Raw genomic sequence first — 18,170 nt, forward strand, 5'->3', positions numbered from 1 at the left:
GCTGACCAATTGGAGGCGGGGAGGCGGGGCGGAGCGCTGCCGGCTGCCAATCAGCGCAGTAGAGAGCTGTGACATTTGCATACAGTGGCTCGAGGCCGAGCGCGGCCTGTGACTGGCTCTCTCAGTCACGTGGGGGCGTCAGAGGGGCGGTTTTTTTCAAAGCGGTGCGGCGTGTCGCTGTAACGGCTCTTGATCCTTCCGCTCGGGGGCTGTCAAAGAGTCCCCAGTCCCTCCCCCACCTACCGGCGCCGGGAGAAGGGGGCAGCGGCTCGGATGGGGCCTGGGGGGGCCGCTTTGTCCCCGCGAACCTTCGGCCGTGGTGGCTACGGGCTGTGAGGGAGGGGAGCCAGAGGGGGGAAGGCGCGGAGGGATACGCGGCGGGGCGGCCCGGTTTGAACGCGAGAGGCGGGCGGCGGCGGCGGTGAGGCGGCTTTGAGGGGGGCGAGGCGCTGAGGGGACCCTGAGGGGACCCTGAGGGGATCGGGGGGCTCTGAGGGGATCCACTGGTGCTGAGGGGACCCTGAGGGGCCGGGCGGGGCTCAGAGGGGACCGTGACGGCTCACGAGGGGACCGTGACGAGGGGTTTTGTCCCTGCAAGTGTCGCCAGGGACCCCTCGCCCAGCCCCGTCACTGTACAACCGCAGGGAAGGAGGTGTCAGGTCTTGCTGTGACTTGAGAACGTGCGGGGTTTAACGGCTTAATTCCTGCTCCGCAGTGTACCAAAAAAGCATGCCTTCGTCGGAGCGAAGTTTCCGACTTATTTTCCAGGATTCTCTGTGTTTAATTTTAAAATGCAGGAAACCAAGCGTAAAAAACGTTAGCGTCTTAAACTTCGCCAAGTTAGGCTTTACTAATGCTAACTAATATTTATTGCAATGTTTATTATAGCAAAGCAATGACAGTGTGATCGAGGTTCACATATTTGATGCTAATGTGAAGTTTGTCATAGGGTAAAAGCACAGCCTCATAGTTCCTTACTCCTGAAACATCTGTGGTGAGGTGACAGGTGTGCATTTTTATTTTTCTTCCTGGCCTTTTTATGTCTTTTCAGTGTAGCTTTCTGGAGGTGCAGCTTTCCTTTTCCACACACAGTGATAAACCCCGCACTATAGAAAAGTCCAGGAAGTTCCGAGTTTTGGTAGTAGTTTGAGAGTGGTAGTGGACTCCTCTTATGAAATGCCTACTAACATTTCTTATTCTCTTTGACAGGGAGCTGTCATTACAGGAGAGCAAAGAATGACTCAGTGTTTGGTTCTCAAAATCCATCACTAACAATGCACAGACAATCAAAGGTTGTAAACGTTACCCTGAAAGTTAAAGGTAATGAGAGTAGAAACACTGAAGAGAAGGAAGATACCTCTTTCTCTGATCTGTCAAAGGACCAGAAGATTTGCAAAGTGACTGAATCAAAAGCCACAATGGCATCTGAGAAGGAGAATTTAAGCGATGGGAGCCAAATGCAGTTGCAAAAACTCACCCTGAAATACTCCAAAGTCCTAGAGAAGGAATCATACCACAGCAGAAAGGATGCTAGCTGTCCGCTTGCTGAATGCTCTTTTGATACACTAAAAGGGGATGTGGTTGGTGAACTTTCCTGGCCTTTGAACAGTAAGGAGAAATTTTCAAGAAGTGGACCTGGTTCACTGGGGGATGAATGCTGCTTGCCACCCAACAGGGACAAAGCGGAAGAAGAATCCTGTTGTGGGATAGTGGAGAAACAGAGGAGAAAAATTGTTGACTTTGCAACTGTAACAACTGCTGAATTTGGGATTACTCAAGAAAGTTTTACTAGTCCATCTATAGGTAAGGCTGGAATGATTCATGTCCTGTTGCCCTTCTCAGAGGGACATCTGGAGGTCATCTGGTGCAATCCCTATCAAAAGCTTCAAAGTTTCGTCAGGTTGAGGTTGTCTGGCTGAGTTTGAATATATCCAAGGACAGGAATTTGATTCAGTTCTCTATTTGCGCTCATTCCCTATTCTGTTTTTTTTCTGTTCTGGTGACAGAAACTTTTCCTGTCAGTGAGCTTCACAAAGGAGTTGAGCAGTAGGACAAATTCTGCAAGTATTGTGGATGGTTCCTTAACCTGCAATTGAAAAAGTTGAAAAATTTGAAAAACGGCTCAATTTCTCACTTATGTGGTTTAGTTAAATGTAAATCATGCTTTTTGTCCTCTTTTTTCTTATGTAGAAAAAGAATGTTCCACGTCTTATTTTTCTGTTAGTTGAGCAGAGTTTTAGAATCTGTTTTGACTTGGTTGAAAAACAGCATGAAAGAGAAGGAAGGTTTCCTAAGCTGAGCAGCTAAATATGGCTGTTTCCATAAATAACACAAACCAATCTTTAAAAAAACAAAACAACAAAAAAAATCTGCCGTGAAAAAGCTGTAAGTATTCTGCTGCAATTTTTCTTTGTATTTTTTTTCTTCCTGTGTCCCATTTCAGGGAAGTCTCCAAATGCATTAAAGTTAAGACGAAGATCAGCGATTGGAGTACGAGGGTCACCAGAAAATAATGCCCTTATTCAGTACCTTGCCCAGCAGAGAAGCAATAGGCAAAAAGAAACTTTTACACAGGTGAGAGTCTTGCTCCAATGTCAAATGCGTTATTTTAGTTCCCCTTGGAATCGATGGGTAAGACTTCAAATTTAACATATGCTGGCAGAAGGAGAATGCAAGTCTAAGGAAGAAGTCAGAAGAGATAACAACGGCCTAAATTTTATTCACTTCCTTAGATACCTTATTTTAAAATAAGGAGATGTTGCAGGTTTTGTTTCTGTAGAGTCTAGGCTTCTCCATGTCTGACTTGCCTGTATATTTTAATTTTGTTTACCGTAACCTTCACTTTGCTGCATTTGCCATACTTGATATCTGATTAATTAAAGCATTGATAATCCAAGATAAAGTAAATACTAAGGTGACTTCTTTTTCTTTTTTTAAATCAGACTTTTTAAGTTAGCTTTTGTTATTTCAAACTAACATAGACTGTCAGAAAACTAATTCTGGAAATGGCCTGGAAGAAATGATGAAAGGCAGTAAAACAACAGATTTCTCGATATGGTTCATTTTTACTTTTTTTTACCATATAACTAAAACAACAGCCAGGTTAAATACAAGATTTTCTTCTTCCCCGGGTATGTTTTATGCCAAAGTATAAATACAAAGTAAAAAAGCTCATCATCTTAGAAAAAGTGTCTCATGCCATTAATTTTCTTTTAGCACGCTAGTCCTTTTAAACTTGCCAAGTCATCGAAGAACAAAATCAATGTCTTTCAAACACCTTTGAAATCAGTGCAAGAAGCTGAAGGGCAGATGGACTTCTCCGGACTCTCACAAGCGTCTGGTGCTTCTCAGGAAGCAGACTGTGGTAAGTGAATTGTATTTCTGGTACAAGATTTATCTTAAACATTAGGTCTTCCTTTAAAACAAACCTATGAAGCAACACGCTATAAAACAAAAATGTTTTCCTTTACAAGGGTTGGCAATGGTTTTGTTGTGCGTTCGTTTTTGGTTTGAGGGTTTTTGTTTAAGTCTGTCTTATTTCTTAGTGCATCCTGAACAGTGATTTCTCAACAACTCTTGAAAATCATTGGAGACTGCGTTTTTCATGGTTGTTTTCTTAACCTTACTTTCTAGATTTATGCCTTTTCATTTACTTTTCACAATGTATTAGTATTCTCATACTTCTTCCAGGAACGTGGGAATGGTTTTAAGGATTATGATAACTGGTTTTAGCTCTTCTAACTCTTGTCTGTCTTGACTGTGAAGACTTTTGTTCAGTAGCTTTTAGGTGCAGTAGCTTAGAAATCACGATGCGTTACTGCGTGTTGTGAATTTCCTTATTTCCTAATGAAAATAGCAAATATTGCAAAAGTAGGTCACGACAGTACTGTGCCAACTGTTGAGAAGATGGTAGAGTGAAACAAACTAAAATTCATTACTTCTCTGGTACTGCTGGTATTCATACATTTATATAGAAAGAAGAACTCACTTTGTTTTGAAGATTTGGTAATGTTATTTTCAAAGTTGAAGTCAAAATTGGATGATTTTTTCTTTCTAGCTAGAAAAGTACCTAACGTATTGAATCTTACATTCTTTTGGTGAAGAAACAAAAATAGCATTGACTGAAAGATTTGAAGTTTGCTGTTGGATTGTTTGTTTTTAATCATTGTAGCTCAGAACAAAGTACCATTCACAAAAAAGTGCAGTTTGGATCAGCAGAGTGAAAAGTCTGCGTCTGACTACAGTGGAGCTGATCTGAAAGAAAATTTAAAACAGAACTTGGCCTATGGCAATAAGTCTGATTCCAAGATGTGCACCGTCTTGTCCTCACACCAGGATGTGACTGTCACCGAAACTGCTCTTTCTAAGGTACTTACACAAATGTGGGCAACGAAAAAACAAATAGCGCAGCAAATCTCCCTTGTAAGAATTATTTTGTCTTGTACGTCTTCAGCAGTTGCTTGATATTCCACGTAAATTCATTCATCTTCATTTCCATTTATGGTACCTAATCCTTTTAAGTTTTTAGCCTTGATATCTTGGGAAAACTAATACAACTCAAGTAATGGATGATTGAGGAAACTGCAGTCCTCGTTTCTGAGGGGATTAAAAACTAGTTAACGTATTTTTATAAGGCAACGTTTGCAAGTAGTTCCCTCTATCTTTGGCCATTGATACTGATTTGAAGAACTTTAGGTTCTTTGGTCAGATAGGTGTAACCTGTTTTGGATTGAAAGGTTCAGCATGCAGGTGGAAAATACTTTCTACATTCAACAACTGTTTATTCAGCTGAGGATTGAGAAACCTCAGTGTGTTTTAAGAATGTCAGTTGATACTTCCAGTGCTAATAGATCAACCTTTGAAGCAGTACTTTGGAAAGAATCCCTTGTATACATTAGAAATGAGTTAATGAGCAGACAGACAAAAGCAGATAAATGTCAAGTACTTCACAAAACTCAGCAGATTATTTTGATCTCTTTTTCATGTCGTGAGGGTGTGTATATATATCTTTGTATTCTTGTAACTTTTTCTAGGAATGGGCTTATAAGCAACACAACCCGATTGAGTATTCGGATGCAATTCTAATTAGAGATATCTTAGAAACGAGCCATGGTAAGAAGTTTCATTGTTATTATAATCTTGTTATATTCTTATTAGAAACTCAAAAAAAAAATATTTGGAAGGTGGAGCCGGGCCTCTTGGGTGGTATGCTAGCTATGTGACACAAAAAGCAAGTTCAAACTGAGACACAGGGTGGCAATAATTGTTTAAGAATTTCCCTTGATTCTGCTAGGCCATTCTTAAGGAAAAGTATTGCTGAGCACTTCATGTCTGTGAAGCGGAATGTGCAGACTCATGGGCAGAGAAATCCTGATGCAAAATCTTAGCCTTCATGTAACACTCCTATTTTGTTTCTGTTTTTTATGAATCACTCAAAGTATGAAATGAAAATATGGTGTAAGAGTAGCAGAAATTCAGAAAATAATTGATTTGTATTGATATACCAAGTAAAATTGCTGAGAGAATCTATTGATGTGTGTACATCTATAGTTAAGATTCCTAAAGCCTTCTCAATTTTACTTCAGTCTTTAATTTTCACATCTGTGTACTTGCTCTAAAGATTTCAGTCCCGACCATATCAGTAAAGAAGTCAGAAGTAATGTCATATCAGACCTACACAGAAAGAAAGTTAATTTTGCAGAATTGAGGCTGGAAATCCAGGATGAAAGCAAGCCACCTATCACACCACTGCGAATGGGAAGTGCTTCATTAAATGAACATACACAGAGTGGCTCCCAGCTGCGATCTGTACTGAAGAAAACGCCAACGAAAGAACTGATGGATTGCGTTAAGGTTGGTTAACTAACTGATGTGGTGGTAGGAATGCTAAGGATGAACTTAGCATTTGACTTGAAGAAGGACAATCTTTAATTAAATAGTACTGATTAGATGATTTTATCACTTAAATTTTTATAGGAATACTCAACTGATACTGTTGGCAGTGGAGGAAGAGAATCTCTTACAGGCTCTGAAGTAAAAATCTGTGAAGCATTGCAAACAGGTCTGACCCCATTTTTATGGGTTTTCTTCTGTTGTTTTGTTTTTTTTTTTTTGGGGGGTGGTGGTGGTGGTGTTGTAAATAGAGTATTACATAGGATGATAGGGTCTTGCCTTTTTGCAAAATCTGAATAATATTTTGCATTAACCACCACTGAAGTAGCTCACACATAGGGTCCTACTGAGTGAAGTGGAAAATAAAGTTGTCAAGGAAAAAAAACACTTCAGAAACCCTTTAATAGCAGGAATGATAGATAGTATTGCCTATTTCTCAGGAAATTTTACACTTGTCTAGTTGACAAGTGAACTTGCAGAATAGTTGAACTTTTCTAGGCTATTTTCTTCTACTCTGAGTTTGCTAAGCAGTCTTTTGCTACAATAGAGAAAACTGAACAATACAGCTCCAAAAAGCCAAAGAAGAAAAAAGTTACTTTTGGAGAAGATCTCAGCCCAGAAATATTTGATAAAACTTTGCCTGCAAATACTCCCTTGCGCAAAGGAGCGACACCAGTCCGTCATCCAGGATCACAAAGCAATAGCCCTTTTACCAGGTCAGGACTCCTTGAGGAGCCATTATCCCAGCCAAACTTTGATTGCGATGACGTAAGTTGGTTTAAACTACAAAAATAGCTTCTTACAGTCTCCATGAGTGTTCAGTATTTTAACTTCTTTTTGCTCATCTTAAAGCAGTGCGTTGAGCCTCTTGAAGAGTTACGAGAGGATTCTGTTGCTGCAGAAGACATCTCACCTGTTGAAAACACCACAGGTAACCTTGAGTTGTATTTTTGTCATTAGATAATGCAGCTTTCTGAAAATTGAAAGGTGACAATTGTGGTTTTTTGTCTTATAGAGGTGATATTAATACTAAAAGTTAAATGTTCTTGCTTTCTTCTAGAGGTCACTGCTGTAGCTGCAGAGTCCGCCTATTGTTTAGGTAAAGTGGATGTTATTTCAGCTATTATTCTGTGCAAGTGGCTGATCTAATTAGACTTACTGCTTTAAATAATTTGGTTTACTATCTTAATTATGATATTGCGATTTTGATGTTTTTAAAACAGCAAGCAACACAGTAAGAAAATGGAAAGGGAGTTATACATTTGTGTGTATGTCTCTCAATGAGAGCTTTATAAGCACGGATTATTTTGTTACCAAATCCTTCCAAGTGTTGTTTTCTTCTATTCTGATTTATATTGTAAAGCAAGCTGTTAAGTTTTTTTTCTTTAATCTTTCCATGTTTGATAGTCCTTTATGCATAAAATCTTACTTAAGACTAAGATCTAAACACGTTGTACATAATATTAAAAACTGTGTGAATAGTTTCCTCAATACGTTTGGCCTTTTTTGTTGAACTGAACTAATATTTGCTTTTTCTTCATATACAGTAAAAGAATCTGACAAATCTTACACAGTAGCAACTCGTTCCTCTACTAAAAGGAAGGTAAGTTTCTTTAATGTGGATTTGTTGTTGTTGTTGTTTTGTTTTTTTACATCTTCAAACAGGGATGTTGTGTATACCTCTCAAACGTATATCAGAGCTTTTGCATCCTCATATAAAAGGATTGCATAGGTCCAGGTATATGGAAATATCTCCCCTTAGTGCAGCTAAGGAAATTTCATTTATGACTGAAAGTGGTTTTTAAGTTATTAAAAACAGCTTTGCTTACCGTCTGATACTTAAATTTACGATTTCTATTTAATTTTGCTGGAGCTTTCCCAAATAGTTTAGCCACAACAGAAAGTTGGAGATATTCATATGCTTTATTCATCTGCTTTAATTTCATTTTCATGCTCATGGGCTTCAGTCATGGAAATCTAGAAGGTTGTATTCATTGAACATTTAGGAGAACAGAAACAAAGTTTTCTGTCTAATTTTTCTGTTTGGTTTAATTTTTTTGAGATATAGGAGTGTGTGGGAGAGGCTAATAAGTTCAAAGTCGTTCTGCAGCCTCTGATGATTCTCTCACTATTACTGAAAATGTGATTTGTGTTCCCAAGTCCGGTGCTGAAGGTCTTCACTATAACAGTGAATTGTCTGCTAACCATAAGACACAAACAGACAGTATCCTACCTGTATCTCTTCTGGTTGCTGGAATTTTAAGGTGCATAGAATTTTTTGTACAAGAATTTCCATAAGAAATGCTTTCAGACATGCTCCAGTGTTGTACAGTTCTAGAATGCTTTATTGGAGGGGGAAGGAGGAAAAAAAATGAAAGGCAATTAGAAAAGTAGCCCATCTTGTCAGAAAGAAATAACTGAAGATGAAAATTTGCTATATTCTTATTAGAATACCCTTTTTCTCAAAAGAGAGCTACATTGTGAAGAGACAACGTCTATAAATCTTAACTGCTGTGTGTCCAGCTTTTATGGCTTCATATATGAAATAACAGACTATTTGCAGCGGGGTTCGTATGGCTGTTGGACTGTGTTGCTTTTTCTAAAAAGCAGCACATGCACCTGCACATGCACACATACACATGTACCCCAACAACTTAAAATTTCATGTTCCTCAACAGTCTAGCACCCATTCAGATGGGGTTGATCTTAGTACCCCAAGAGCCACGAGTACTAAGAATGTAAAAGATACCAAAAATCCAAGGAAAAACAAACTTCAAAGACCAAAGAATATTACCACATCTGCTGCCAAAAAGACACAAGTAAGTGACAGCCTGGTGAATAATAAATTTTATTTCTCCATCCAGATGTCTCATGCAATTAGTTTTTTCTTGTGTGTTTTTGTGTGATTATTTTGATGTTTGTAGTAAAGATTTTCTAAAGAGTGTTTTGTTTCCTGTTGCTGCTGATATTCTCTTCTTCATGTCTGTCTTGTTTTCCTAGACTGACTGGCATGCCTGTATTGCTTGTTAGGGCTGACTAGCAGGGCTTTAAATACTTGCAGGGCAGAAAGGGTACTTTACAGATGAAGAGTGGAACCTTTGAGACTTCAGGGACACAAGATGGGTTTGTGGTGCTTCTCTTATCAACTGTGGACAGTTGATAATTCTTCGAACTTGCCCAGGTGTATGCCAGTTTGCTTTAAGTGCCATAAAAGTGTGAGACTTCTGACGTATTTTAGCTTTTTGTATATTGGAAGGGAAAGGAAGTAATCCTTTTCAAACTGGAAAGATACGAGTAAGTACGAACGAAGAATCTGTAGTTTTGAGCTGAAAGACTCATTTTTTTTTGATTTCCAGATTTGGTTAAATGAAACAAACAAAAAAACTAATATCTCAGAAGTAATCCTTCTTTGTATTGTAGCTTTTAAATTAATTTGTAGATAGCAGAACAAGAAGGACCTTAATTTGAGAGAAACGATAGTTTTCTATCAAAATCCAGTAACAAAAGTTATTTGTTGGAAAATACCGCAAAGGATCATTATAATTGCACTGTGCTCTGCTTGGTCTTCTGCATCTCTTCAGAGAACAAAACATACAAGCTCTGGGAAAAGAAGAAAGAGAAAAGTTAAAAAATCCTTGTATGGGGAAAGAGAAATGGCTTCTAAGAAGCCTCTTCTGAGCCCTATCCCTGAGATTCCAGAAGTTCTCTCTTCTGCCTCATCTCCAAGCTCACCAAAGGCAAATGCACTTCCAGGTAATGTGATTTTAGTTTTGTTTTGCCTTACTCATTCTTTTTGCTTCAATAGTTAATTACAAAGCTGTTGATAGTTGTCTTCAGTTCTGGGCATAGGTAAAGAGCACAGTATGCATTTTTCAGTTTTAATGGCTTTTGGAGTGGAATGAAGGAGAAATAAATGTTAGTCTGTAATAAAGCCCAAAGCATCCACTAGATTATTAGTCTCCAAGTGCATCACTTCAACTCTAATAGGACTCCAGTGTAAAGCAGACGACAAAAAAGACTCTCTGTACCTTGACTGCAGACTGATGTTTTCATAGGCTTTAAAAGTGCTAAGTGATGTGCAGTAGCATTGTGGAGAGGCTTTTTTTGATGCTGGTTGTGTTCTGTAATGCTCATTTAGGAGGTTATAGTTTTGTGAGTTTGTTTTAGTACTTCAGAAATTGATTTCATACATTCACAAGGAGAGTCAGGTAACCATGTGTTATTCTGATTCAGAGGATGCATTTTTAGATTCGAAATCCAGGAATGGTCAAAAGGATGTTCAATGGAAGCAAGCAATAGAAGGAATGAGAGGGGAAAACATCCCTGCTGTTCACGTGTGTCCAATCTCTGAGGACCTGGACGTTGTAGAAAGCAGGAGCCCTGACGTTACGGTGTTTCAGGTGTCAGATGGTGATCTGAAGTCGGTTTCTGGTCCTGATCATAAGGTAACTGATCTACTTCAAGTTACTGCTAGAAAATAAGTCCTGTTCTTGGTGTTGTTACATCAAAAAAGTAATGTTTCTGGGAAGGAAAAAAAAAGCTAGCTGTTAGTGGTTAAACATTGGAACAGGCTGCCTGAAGAGGCCGTGGAATCTGCATCCTTGGAAGGAGGTGTTCAGAACTCGACTGAACCTCAGGCAGCATAAGCTGGCCCTGCTTTGGAGCAGGTTCCTCCCAGCATGCAGGGTTCATTTTTTTAAGTTGGTCGGTTTTTATTTTTGAGAATGACTAGACTTAATGAGGAAATCTGTAGCAGTTGTTTAATTGTCAGCTGTTTGAAACAAGTTTTGGGTGGATTGTTTCTGCCTATAATTTTTTTTTTCAGTTTCCAAGCATTGTACCAGACCCAAACTATGTTTCTGACACACATGACTGTTTCCAGCAAGCTGAAGAGACTGAGTGTTTAAAAGAGGAAAAAAGAAGTGACTTCTTGATAGAAAACGAGAAATTACAGGGAAATTTCCCAAACAAGGAAGATTGGCTAACAGGGCTAGAATTTCCAGAACAGGACACTGGTATACATGAGATTCTCCAAAACACTGGCCGTTCACCAAAAAAATCTTCAAGAGGTAGACCAAGAAGAAGAAGCAGTACTGTCTATATTCCTCCTGTTGAAAAGTTCAATTTTGAAACAATTGGAAATGACCTTCCACTTTCTTTTAATGTGGAAGAAGTCTTATCTGCTCCTCAGCTGAAAAATAACTCCTCAGAAGGGCCTTTTAGAAGGAAAAAGGGTAGCAGCAGTGAAACAAGCAGGGTGAGACGCAGCATGAGGCTACAAAAAGATGCAGAAACAGAAGGACTGGCGTGGATTCCAGTGCCCAATGAGATTCTAAAGAACCCTCCTCCGGTAGCTTCTGGTTGCAAAACCAGGAGAACGATAAGCACATCGGTCCTTATGGAATCTGAGAATATTCACCACAGAGAAGAAAACCTCATCCAGTTTGCAGCGCCAGGGAAGGAGAACAGTGACCCTGTTAATCTGGCTGATGGTCCTTGCAGGAGATGGAGGAGGAAGAGCATGTGTGTATCAACGCCTCAAGAAACAAGAACTTGGTCTCAAACCCGGAAAAGGAGCATAGCAAATTCTGTATATAGCAAGGACAGAAGCAACCAAAGACACTCTGAAGAAGCAGAGATACCTGTTGAAAATCAGGCTAACACTTAGTGAGGTTTCAGCTACCTCCCATTTTCTGAGTGAAGGTCAGTATTAGATTCTTATATTCTCTCTTGGAAATGCTATGTAGAAATAAGATGTTCCTTCTGTCTTCCACTTACTTCCTTCTGGGTAACTTAGAACTGATTTTCCTTGTTTTGATGACTAAAATGCTTGAAGATCAGAACTGCATGGAAGTCCTAGCTTGGCTCAGTGCCTTGGTCTGGTAGACAGTCACGACAGATAACCAAGATGACGAAGTCTTTTCTCCCATGGTGAACTGCATTCTGACAACCTCCTCACCTTTGTCTACCTCCTTGCTTACGTGTTTCATACTTTAGCTCAGTCTACAGAGCAATTGCAATTAAACACTGTAAATGTTATTAAAAACTCGACAAATGACTGACTTTCTCTGCAGCCACCAAGCTCAGTGATCTCAGGAAGGCAAAGGTTAATTTCTGTCGGGTGGAAGAATTGCTGTAGGGACTAGTGATTTTTTTTTTCAATATACAGCAGTAAGACAAAATAAAGAACAACTTGTAGATGCATGCATAAACATTATGTATGCAATACGCTTATAGCTGTGGCACCTGCACAGCAGTGTGGGTTTTCTGCCTGTGAAACTGAACTGTGATTGTTAGTCTGGTTTGTTTCATAGGTAATCTTGGCACATTTGCCCTACTCACAAACGCACAATCAATATGTGAAGTGGGTAAATGGAGAGAGATCAGAAAACGTGACATTTGGCAATTTTGAGTAACAAAGTTGATAACTAAAAAAATAGTATTATAGTGAAAAGTTACTTTTTCTATGAATGGGGGTTGATACTAATCCATACTTTGGTAAAAAGGACTTTTTTTTTTCTTGAAAGAGCAGGACTCAAGCTTTGAAGTCTAATCAAAGTAGATAAAACCTGAGTTTGACTTAAGTAGTCAAACCAGATTCTAAGAGATTCCCTTTTAGCTAGAATTGTTCAACATGTTGATGTTTCCCTTCGGCTAGATCATTTTTTATAAATTATTTTTGAAACCTGTGTTCCACATTTTAAAAATGCCATAAAAAACACTTTAGATTTTTTTGGGAAAAAAAAAAAAAAAGAAACAGAGTTTGGCTTGAAGGGGAGGAGTGTGAAGCAGCAAAGCTGTTACCTTATACTGTAGAAACTTAGCTTTACCTTGTCATACCAGAAGGGCAGAGTTTCTACAACTAAGAGCTAGGAAAGACCAGAAGGTTGGTCTTTTTAAAAAAAAGAAAGAAATCAGTAAATGTGGCAAACCAAAACATTTTTAAAACTTCATTGTATATAAGAATTTTTTAAAATTAAATTGGCTAAGGGAAGTGAAATATTCATCATGGAATAAAGCTGCATTTAATTTCTGGACCCTTCTGATCTTCACTGTGTGTGTTTTATTTACATTGCATAATGTTCAGTAGTTGACCTGTCATCTTACTGTTTCAATAATTCTAGTTTGAACAATAATAAAACATGATGACTGTAGGTGGTCAACTTAAACGTTTGCTGTAGCTTTCATTTTGCATACTGCTCTGTTTCAGCCCTCGTGAAATACCTGTGCCAGCTTTCAGAAAATAGCTTTCTCTTGAAAATTGTCTCTTTTGTGATCTTGTTTTTACCATTATTGGTGTGGAATAAAATATTTTATATACTGGGCTGCTTTTATAAAACTTAGAACCAAACAGAACAATTTCATGTTTATGTACGTTTTACTTTTTCTCTACAGACATCATCAGTTTTTCCCAAGACAAGAACTCCTAAGTCATCTTGAAAGGAACTTCACTAATTAAAGACTGTTCATCTTGTACTGCTATAGAAATATTATGGAATTTATCAAAACAGTCTCCTTGAGGTTTTATTTTGGCCTTTGTGTTTGTGTCACAATGAAAATTTTAGGTTTGGGAACAGGGTGGCAACAAACAGGTACTTGGGTTAAATTTTGTCGTGATAGCAGTATGTTGGCTTGCCAGGAGAGGGCAGTCTGACATGAGTTTTTGTGGTCATAACTGAATTATTTTGAAAATGTACAAAATCTTTGAACAGATGCTAGCTCAGATTATAATCTAAATTTATTTGAGATGAAAACTGCCTAATAACAGCTGCTACTTCTAACATTCAAAAAGAAAATCAGAACAGCAAGTGCCCTAAGTACCAAAATTTATACTAGAGAGGTGAAATGCGTATGCACCATATTCAGATAGGACTTCCTATGTGGAAATCACATAGCACTCTTAAACACAGCAGAGCTCTGCAGTTGCTGCAGAGATGTTAGGGTTTACCTGTTACATCACATCAAGCAGTGAGGGAAACCTCTTGAGACTGTGGGTGTCAGATCCTGAGTACCAGCCTCAAATGGTCAGGTCAAGTACAGAGACGTCCTGGAGGAAGGAGGCAATAAACTAGCATATGTGACACAAGAGGGCTGAATCTCCGAAGTGCTGCCTAGTGGTGCTGCTGTGCTATGCATCAGTCACAGCAGCAGTGGAAGTGTGTTCTCCCTCGAGGTTCCTTGAGTGGATGTGTTAAGTGCACTTTAGATGTGGAGTGGAGCGTGAGTAAAATCAGAAATAGACGAGCAAGGCTAAGGAGAAGGAAAACCAAAGCTTGCATTTGCCTCCTGGCACAACTTGGTTGGAAAGGGTTGAATTGCGTATAGATGCTCGATGGCAGTTTGCATGGCTTGTGTGAGGGTGAGGTTGGAACCTGAAGAGAAATAAAGGTTGCAGTAACTGGGTTTAATCTGGAGAGGGCTTGAGAGGAGACAAGGCTTCAATTATGCAGAATCTTATTGTAGGAGGAGGTTAATGATCAGTTCTCCATATCTGTACCGGAGGGGACGATAAACAATGTTTTTAAATTAGAAAAAAATATCTTTTTAAGCAGTAAGAAGCAGCTCCAGCACGAGAGATGGCTGAGCATAAGAATACATTGCCTTGGGAAGTTGTGAGATCTCCATCACTGGAGGCTTTTAAGAATAGATTAAACACCTGTCAGGAATATGTGCTGTGACTTCTTCCTCTGAGGAAGAGCATCTCTCTTGACTCCTGGAATAGTGTAACCAGGAATTTGATGGCCGTGCTGCTCTGCAGGAAGGGTGACCAGCAGAGTGACCAGCACTGTTCCCTTTCCAGTTTTGCTTTTCCAAAACTGAGTTTCCATAAACCTTTGAATGACAGCAACTTCACTATCTGCATTCAGTGAACAGAAGTACGTTGAGTTGGTCTCTTGTCTTTGTTGCTGGGTGAGGGTATAGGAATGAAAATTCAGGTATATGTGCAGACAAGTCCCGAGGTTCAAGAGATCTTGAGTTTGTAGTTGTAGTTTTCAGCTGGTAATTGCAGCACTAGCTGGAGCAGACTTCAGTGGTGTTCTGTCAGGCTAGATTAGTCACTAATACCACCGGTAGTTTTACTTGTGACGGGGTCGTTGGACAGGAACACCCCAAATCAGCATTGTACAACTGAGCTGTGTTTTAGTTTCATCAGTGAAGCATCCCTACACAGTATGTTAGATTAGGGACTATGCAGTGTCCCATTTTGAAGGCTAGCCTTTGGAGCCTTCAGTTTAAGTCACCATTTCAACTATTTTTAACTAAGTTCTGTGTCAAGTTTGTGTATTTTAATTAAGAAATTTGTGGTATGGGACAGTTTTTTACCTCTCATTCACTTTCACTACTATTCTAAGGCGAAGCTTTTCTCTCTTTAGAGGGTTATTATAAAGACAAGCTTGGGTATTCAGTAATGTTAAATTTTGTATTGTGTAGATGTGAAATGGCTTCAAGCACGGTGGCAATAGCTAGTGGTAAGCATTTATTGCCAAATAATTGCATTTAGCAGGCTGCCATGATCATGCTCCAGCTGACAGAGGACAAGCGGTGAGTCCTAGACAGACCGATCACTTTGCCATTCTGTTGTAATTATGATGTAACTAGTAAGTAAGAGTAATATATTACAAATATATTGCTTTGTTTGTGCTTTCCCATGAAGTGCAGTCTTAATGTATTCTTGGATATTCAGGCAGCTGAATATGTGGAAGCAAGGAGTACATCACAGTTGGGATGGTCTTCCCGTAGACTTGCATTATATTACTCAGCTGAGAATACAAAGACCAGCAATACTTCATGTGCTGTCTCCAGAAAGTGTTACAGGGACAGATTAGGGTCTCTCTTACTATTTTCCAGCAATTATTTTATGCCAGTGTTTTGCTATAGTGAAGATGCTCACTGATTACAGAAGTGGAGGCTGTATGACCAAGTTTTCTCCCATGTGATTTAAGAGAGTTCAAACAACTTTCTCACCCTGGCACTCACTATAAGCAGGGGAAAGAAAATAAGGAGAATAGTATGTGCTATTTTTATCATTTGCTGATAAGCTCTATTTTAAAATAATTGTAAATAAACCTTCATATCTTCAGCTTTTTTTCTTTACTTGCTACTGATTAAATTGGCAATTGAAGGGGGTGCTGAAATGCCCGAGTGTTGCATATAAATTTCACTATTGTATATTCATTTACTTGTGATAATGATGTAGTTGTTTAGAACTCCACTAAAATGTTTTGTGCTCTTGCTGCTCTTCCTGACTCTGAATACTCTAGCACTTTTACAGTACATAGACCTGGAAAGAAATTAGCAATGAAGTGATCTATGCACAAGGAAGCAAACAGAAAATCATTGTTAGATCTATATACCAGGAAATGGAGAGGAAAAAAAAAGCCATTGATGTATGCCAAGTATAGTTAAAGCCTATAGAAACAGGAGCGAGCAGTGAAGAAATTTCATTTTCAAGCTGCTAACAGGTATGTAAGTGATGGAAATCATTTTAAAAACAAACTGTACCATGTAGTTGAATATTCCTTCAAATTGCACCGTTTTTAGATTAGGAGATAAACAGTGCAAATCACAATGTTTTAACTTGAAGTAAGGTAGTGCCTAACTCCACTGTGTTCCTGTGGAAAAAATGAGGTGGTGCCTGTAACTTATAGACAAGAAGGCTAATGTATTAGTTTTGTAATTAACTTGTGTAAATTGTGCATAACAGAGCAATTAACTACTTTAACCAAGCTTTAGAGGGAGACGAAGAAAAACCTGTGTGTGCTGGGAATGAGGGCATGGAACATATTCCCTAACTCAAACCTGAAAAACCTGGTGTTAGTCTTGGGTTATTTCCAGTGACCCCTTGACTCCCATCTTCCTGCCCCCTGCACAGATTTGGAACTGGTCAGCCATTTTTGTTTTTGGAAGGGAGAGGAGACAGATATAATGAATGGCTTTTATTGTGCAATATTTCAAAACCTTTTTGACTGCATTCGGATGGGATGGAAAATGTTCTACCCTGTACTGTAGCCAAAACAAACAAAACATATTCCCTAAACCTGGATGTGTGTTTCACTCAAACTGGCAGTAGTTAGAGCTCTACTCTTAAACAAGAATTTAGTTTGACAATTTTTAGGCCTTGTTCAGCTGAATGTAACAGCCAAAGAAAATACGTGGAAAAAAATTAAATAATACACATATTTACAGCTTGCAGGTGGCATTAATTTTTGCAGTTCATAGTGTTTAGTTTCAAGAATCCCTGTTAGTTGGGATATATTGTAAATGTTAAAAAATATTCTTAATTGTCTTTTTTTAATGAGTTTTTTTTTTTTTAATGAAAATAGTCATTCTGAAGGAAAATACATTTTATGTAGCTCCCTGATGGGTGATAAATAGCTGTGATTCAAGGCTTTAAAAGTTTAGGGTCTACCAAGAAACTGAAAATTCTGCAAACACAAGACCCAGCAATCTAGCAGTAAAACCTCTTGACAGAAACCTGCTAGGGCCTGGCTTCCAGCTCCACTAAAATTTAGTTTAAATACCCTCTTTATGGTGCAGGCTTACTGCTGGGTTTTGGCATCGCCAGTCAGTTCGGTGAAGACCTTGCAGTGCGTAACCAAGATAATTCATGTTGCGCAACATGTTTTATGGCCTGAACAGCCATATTTATCATTAATAATAATAACTTTAAATGTAGACACCTATGCCAAGAGGCCTCCAGGTATTATAACAATGAAGAACTAAAACTGTAAACTATCACAACAGACACCATGCGTGGACATCCCACCCTGCCAGCCCTGCAAACAAATCCTCTATTCTTCACAATCCCACCCTCCGAAGAAAAGTCCCTTTGAGCAAATAAAATGCAAGACTCCTAGTGTTTTTAGTGTAGATAAATGAGCCTCATTTTTAAAATTATTATTAAATCATTAAAGATTACAAACAAGGTATCTTGAAGTCTGAAGAGCAGTTGTAAGAAAAAATAGTGATCGTTCCTCAAAAGCCCTAATGACGTAGTAAACAAACCAAGCTCAGAATCAGAAGTTTGGGCTTTTTGGTCCCTCTGTGGTCAGGGTTTCGTTTTGTGCTGTTCTTGAATTAAGTGTTACTCAGTTTTCTTGCCCTTTCTTTCATTTATTTGCCAGCACTGTAGCATCAGGATGAAAAATATGGATCTAATACTACCATCCATTAAATCAACCGAGTTATACTGAAGACACTTTTGAAGTCAAGCTTCACTGTGTCATAAATAAGCTGCCCATGTCATACAAATGTTTGGACAAACAAATGTACTTAGT

The 18,170-nt window shown here is 38.8% G+C and overlaps 1 protein-coding gene across 8 annotated transcripts; it reads left to right on the top strand.

Moving 5' to 3' along the window:
• Window positions 1–158: 158 nt before the first annotated feature.
• CDCA2 (cell division cycle associated 2) lies at window positions 159–13,415 on the top strand. Of its 8 annotated transcripts, none has more exons than XM_050715782.1 (17): window positions 205–319; window positions 1,210–1,803; window positions 2,444–2,574; window positions 3,217–3,364; window positions 4,172–4,368; window positions 5,034–5,112; window positions 5,621–5,853; window positions 5,977–6,061; window positions 6,440–6,660; window positions 6,748–6,823; window positions 6,953–6,991; window positions 7,440–7,495; window positions 8,571–8,711; window positions 9,474–9,645; window positions 10,126–10,337; window positions 10,718–11,595; window positions 13,288–13,415. In XM_050715782.1, the coding sequence occupies exons 1-16, from the start codon at window positions 274–276 to the stop codon at window positions 11,558–11,560; spliced, it is 3,273 nt and encodes a 1,090-aa protein (XP_050571739.1). In that variant the 5' UTR covers window positions 205–273; the 3' UTR covers window positions 11,561–11,595; window positions 13,288–13,415. The 8 variants fall into 8 exon arrangements, with proteins under 8 accessions (XP_050571740.1, XP_050571739.1, XP_035418710.1 ...); XM_035562817.2 differs by lacking the exon at window positions 205–319 and adding an exon at window positions 377–421 and having other exon boundaries at window positions 6,745–6,823; XM_035562823.2 differs by lacking the exon at window positions 205–319 and adding an exon at window positions 377–421 and having other exon boundaries at window positions 6,745–6,823; window positions 10,141–10,337.
• The last annotated feature ends 4,755 nt before the right edge of the window (window positions 13,416–18,170 follow it).

The sequence above is a fragment of the Cygnus atratus genome, chromosome 27, assembly GCF_013377495.2.
Source record: "Cygnus atratus isolate AKBS03 ecotype Queensland, Australia chromosome 27, CAtr_DNAZoo_HiC_assembly, whole genome shotgun sequence".
In the NCBI taxonomy this organism is placed as follows: Eukaryota; Metazoa; Chordata; class Aves; order Anseriformes; family Anatidae; genus Cygnus; species Cygnus atratus.

Bases quoted from the DNA above. Each gene is read 5' to 3' on its own strand.
- CDCA2 (XM_050715782.1), top strand. From the start codon at position 274: ATGGGGCCTGGGGGGGCCGCTTTGTCCCCGCGAACCTTCGGCCGTG. The intron at 6,062-6,439 runs GTCTGACCCCAT...TTGCTACAATAG, and splicing joins CTGTGAAGCATTGCAAACAG to AGAAAACTGAACAATACAGC. The intron at 8,712-9,473 runs GTAAGTGACAGC...GCATCTCTTCAG, and splicing joins CTGCTGCCAAAAAGACACAA to AGAACAAAACATACAAGCTC.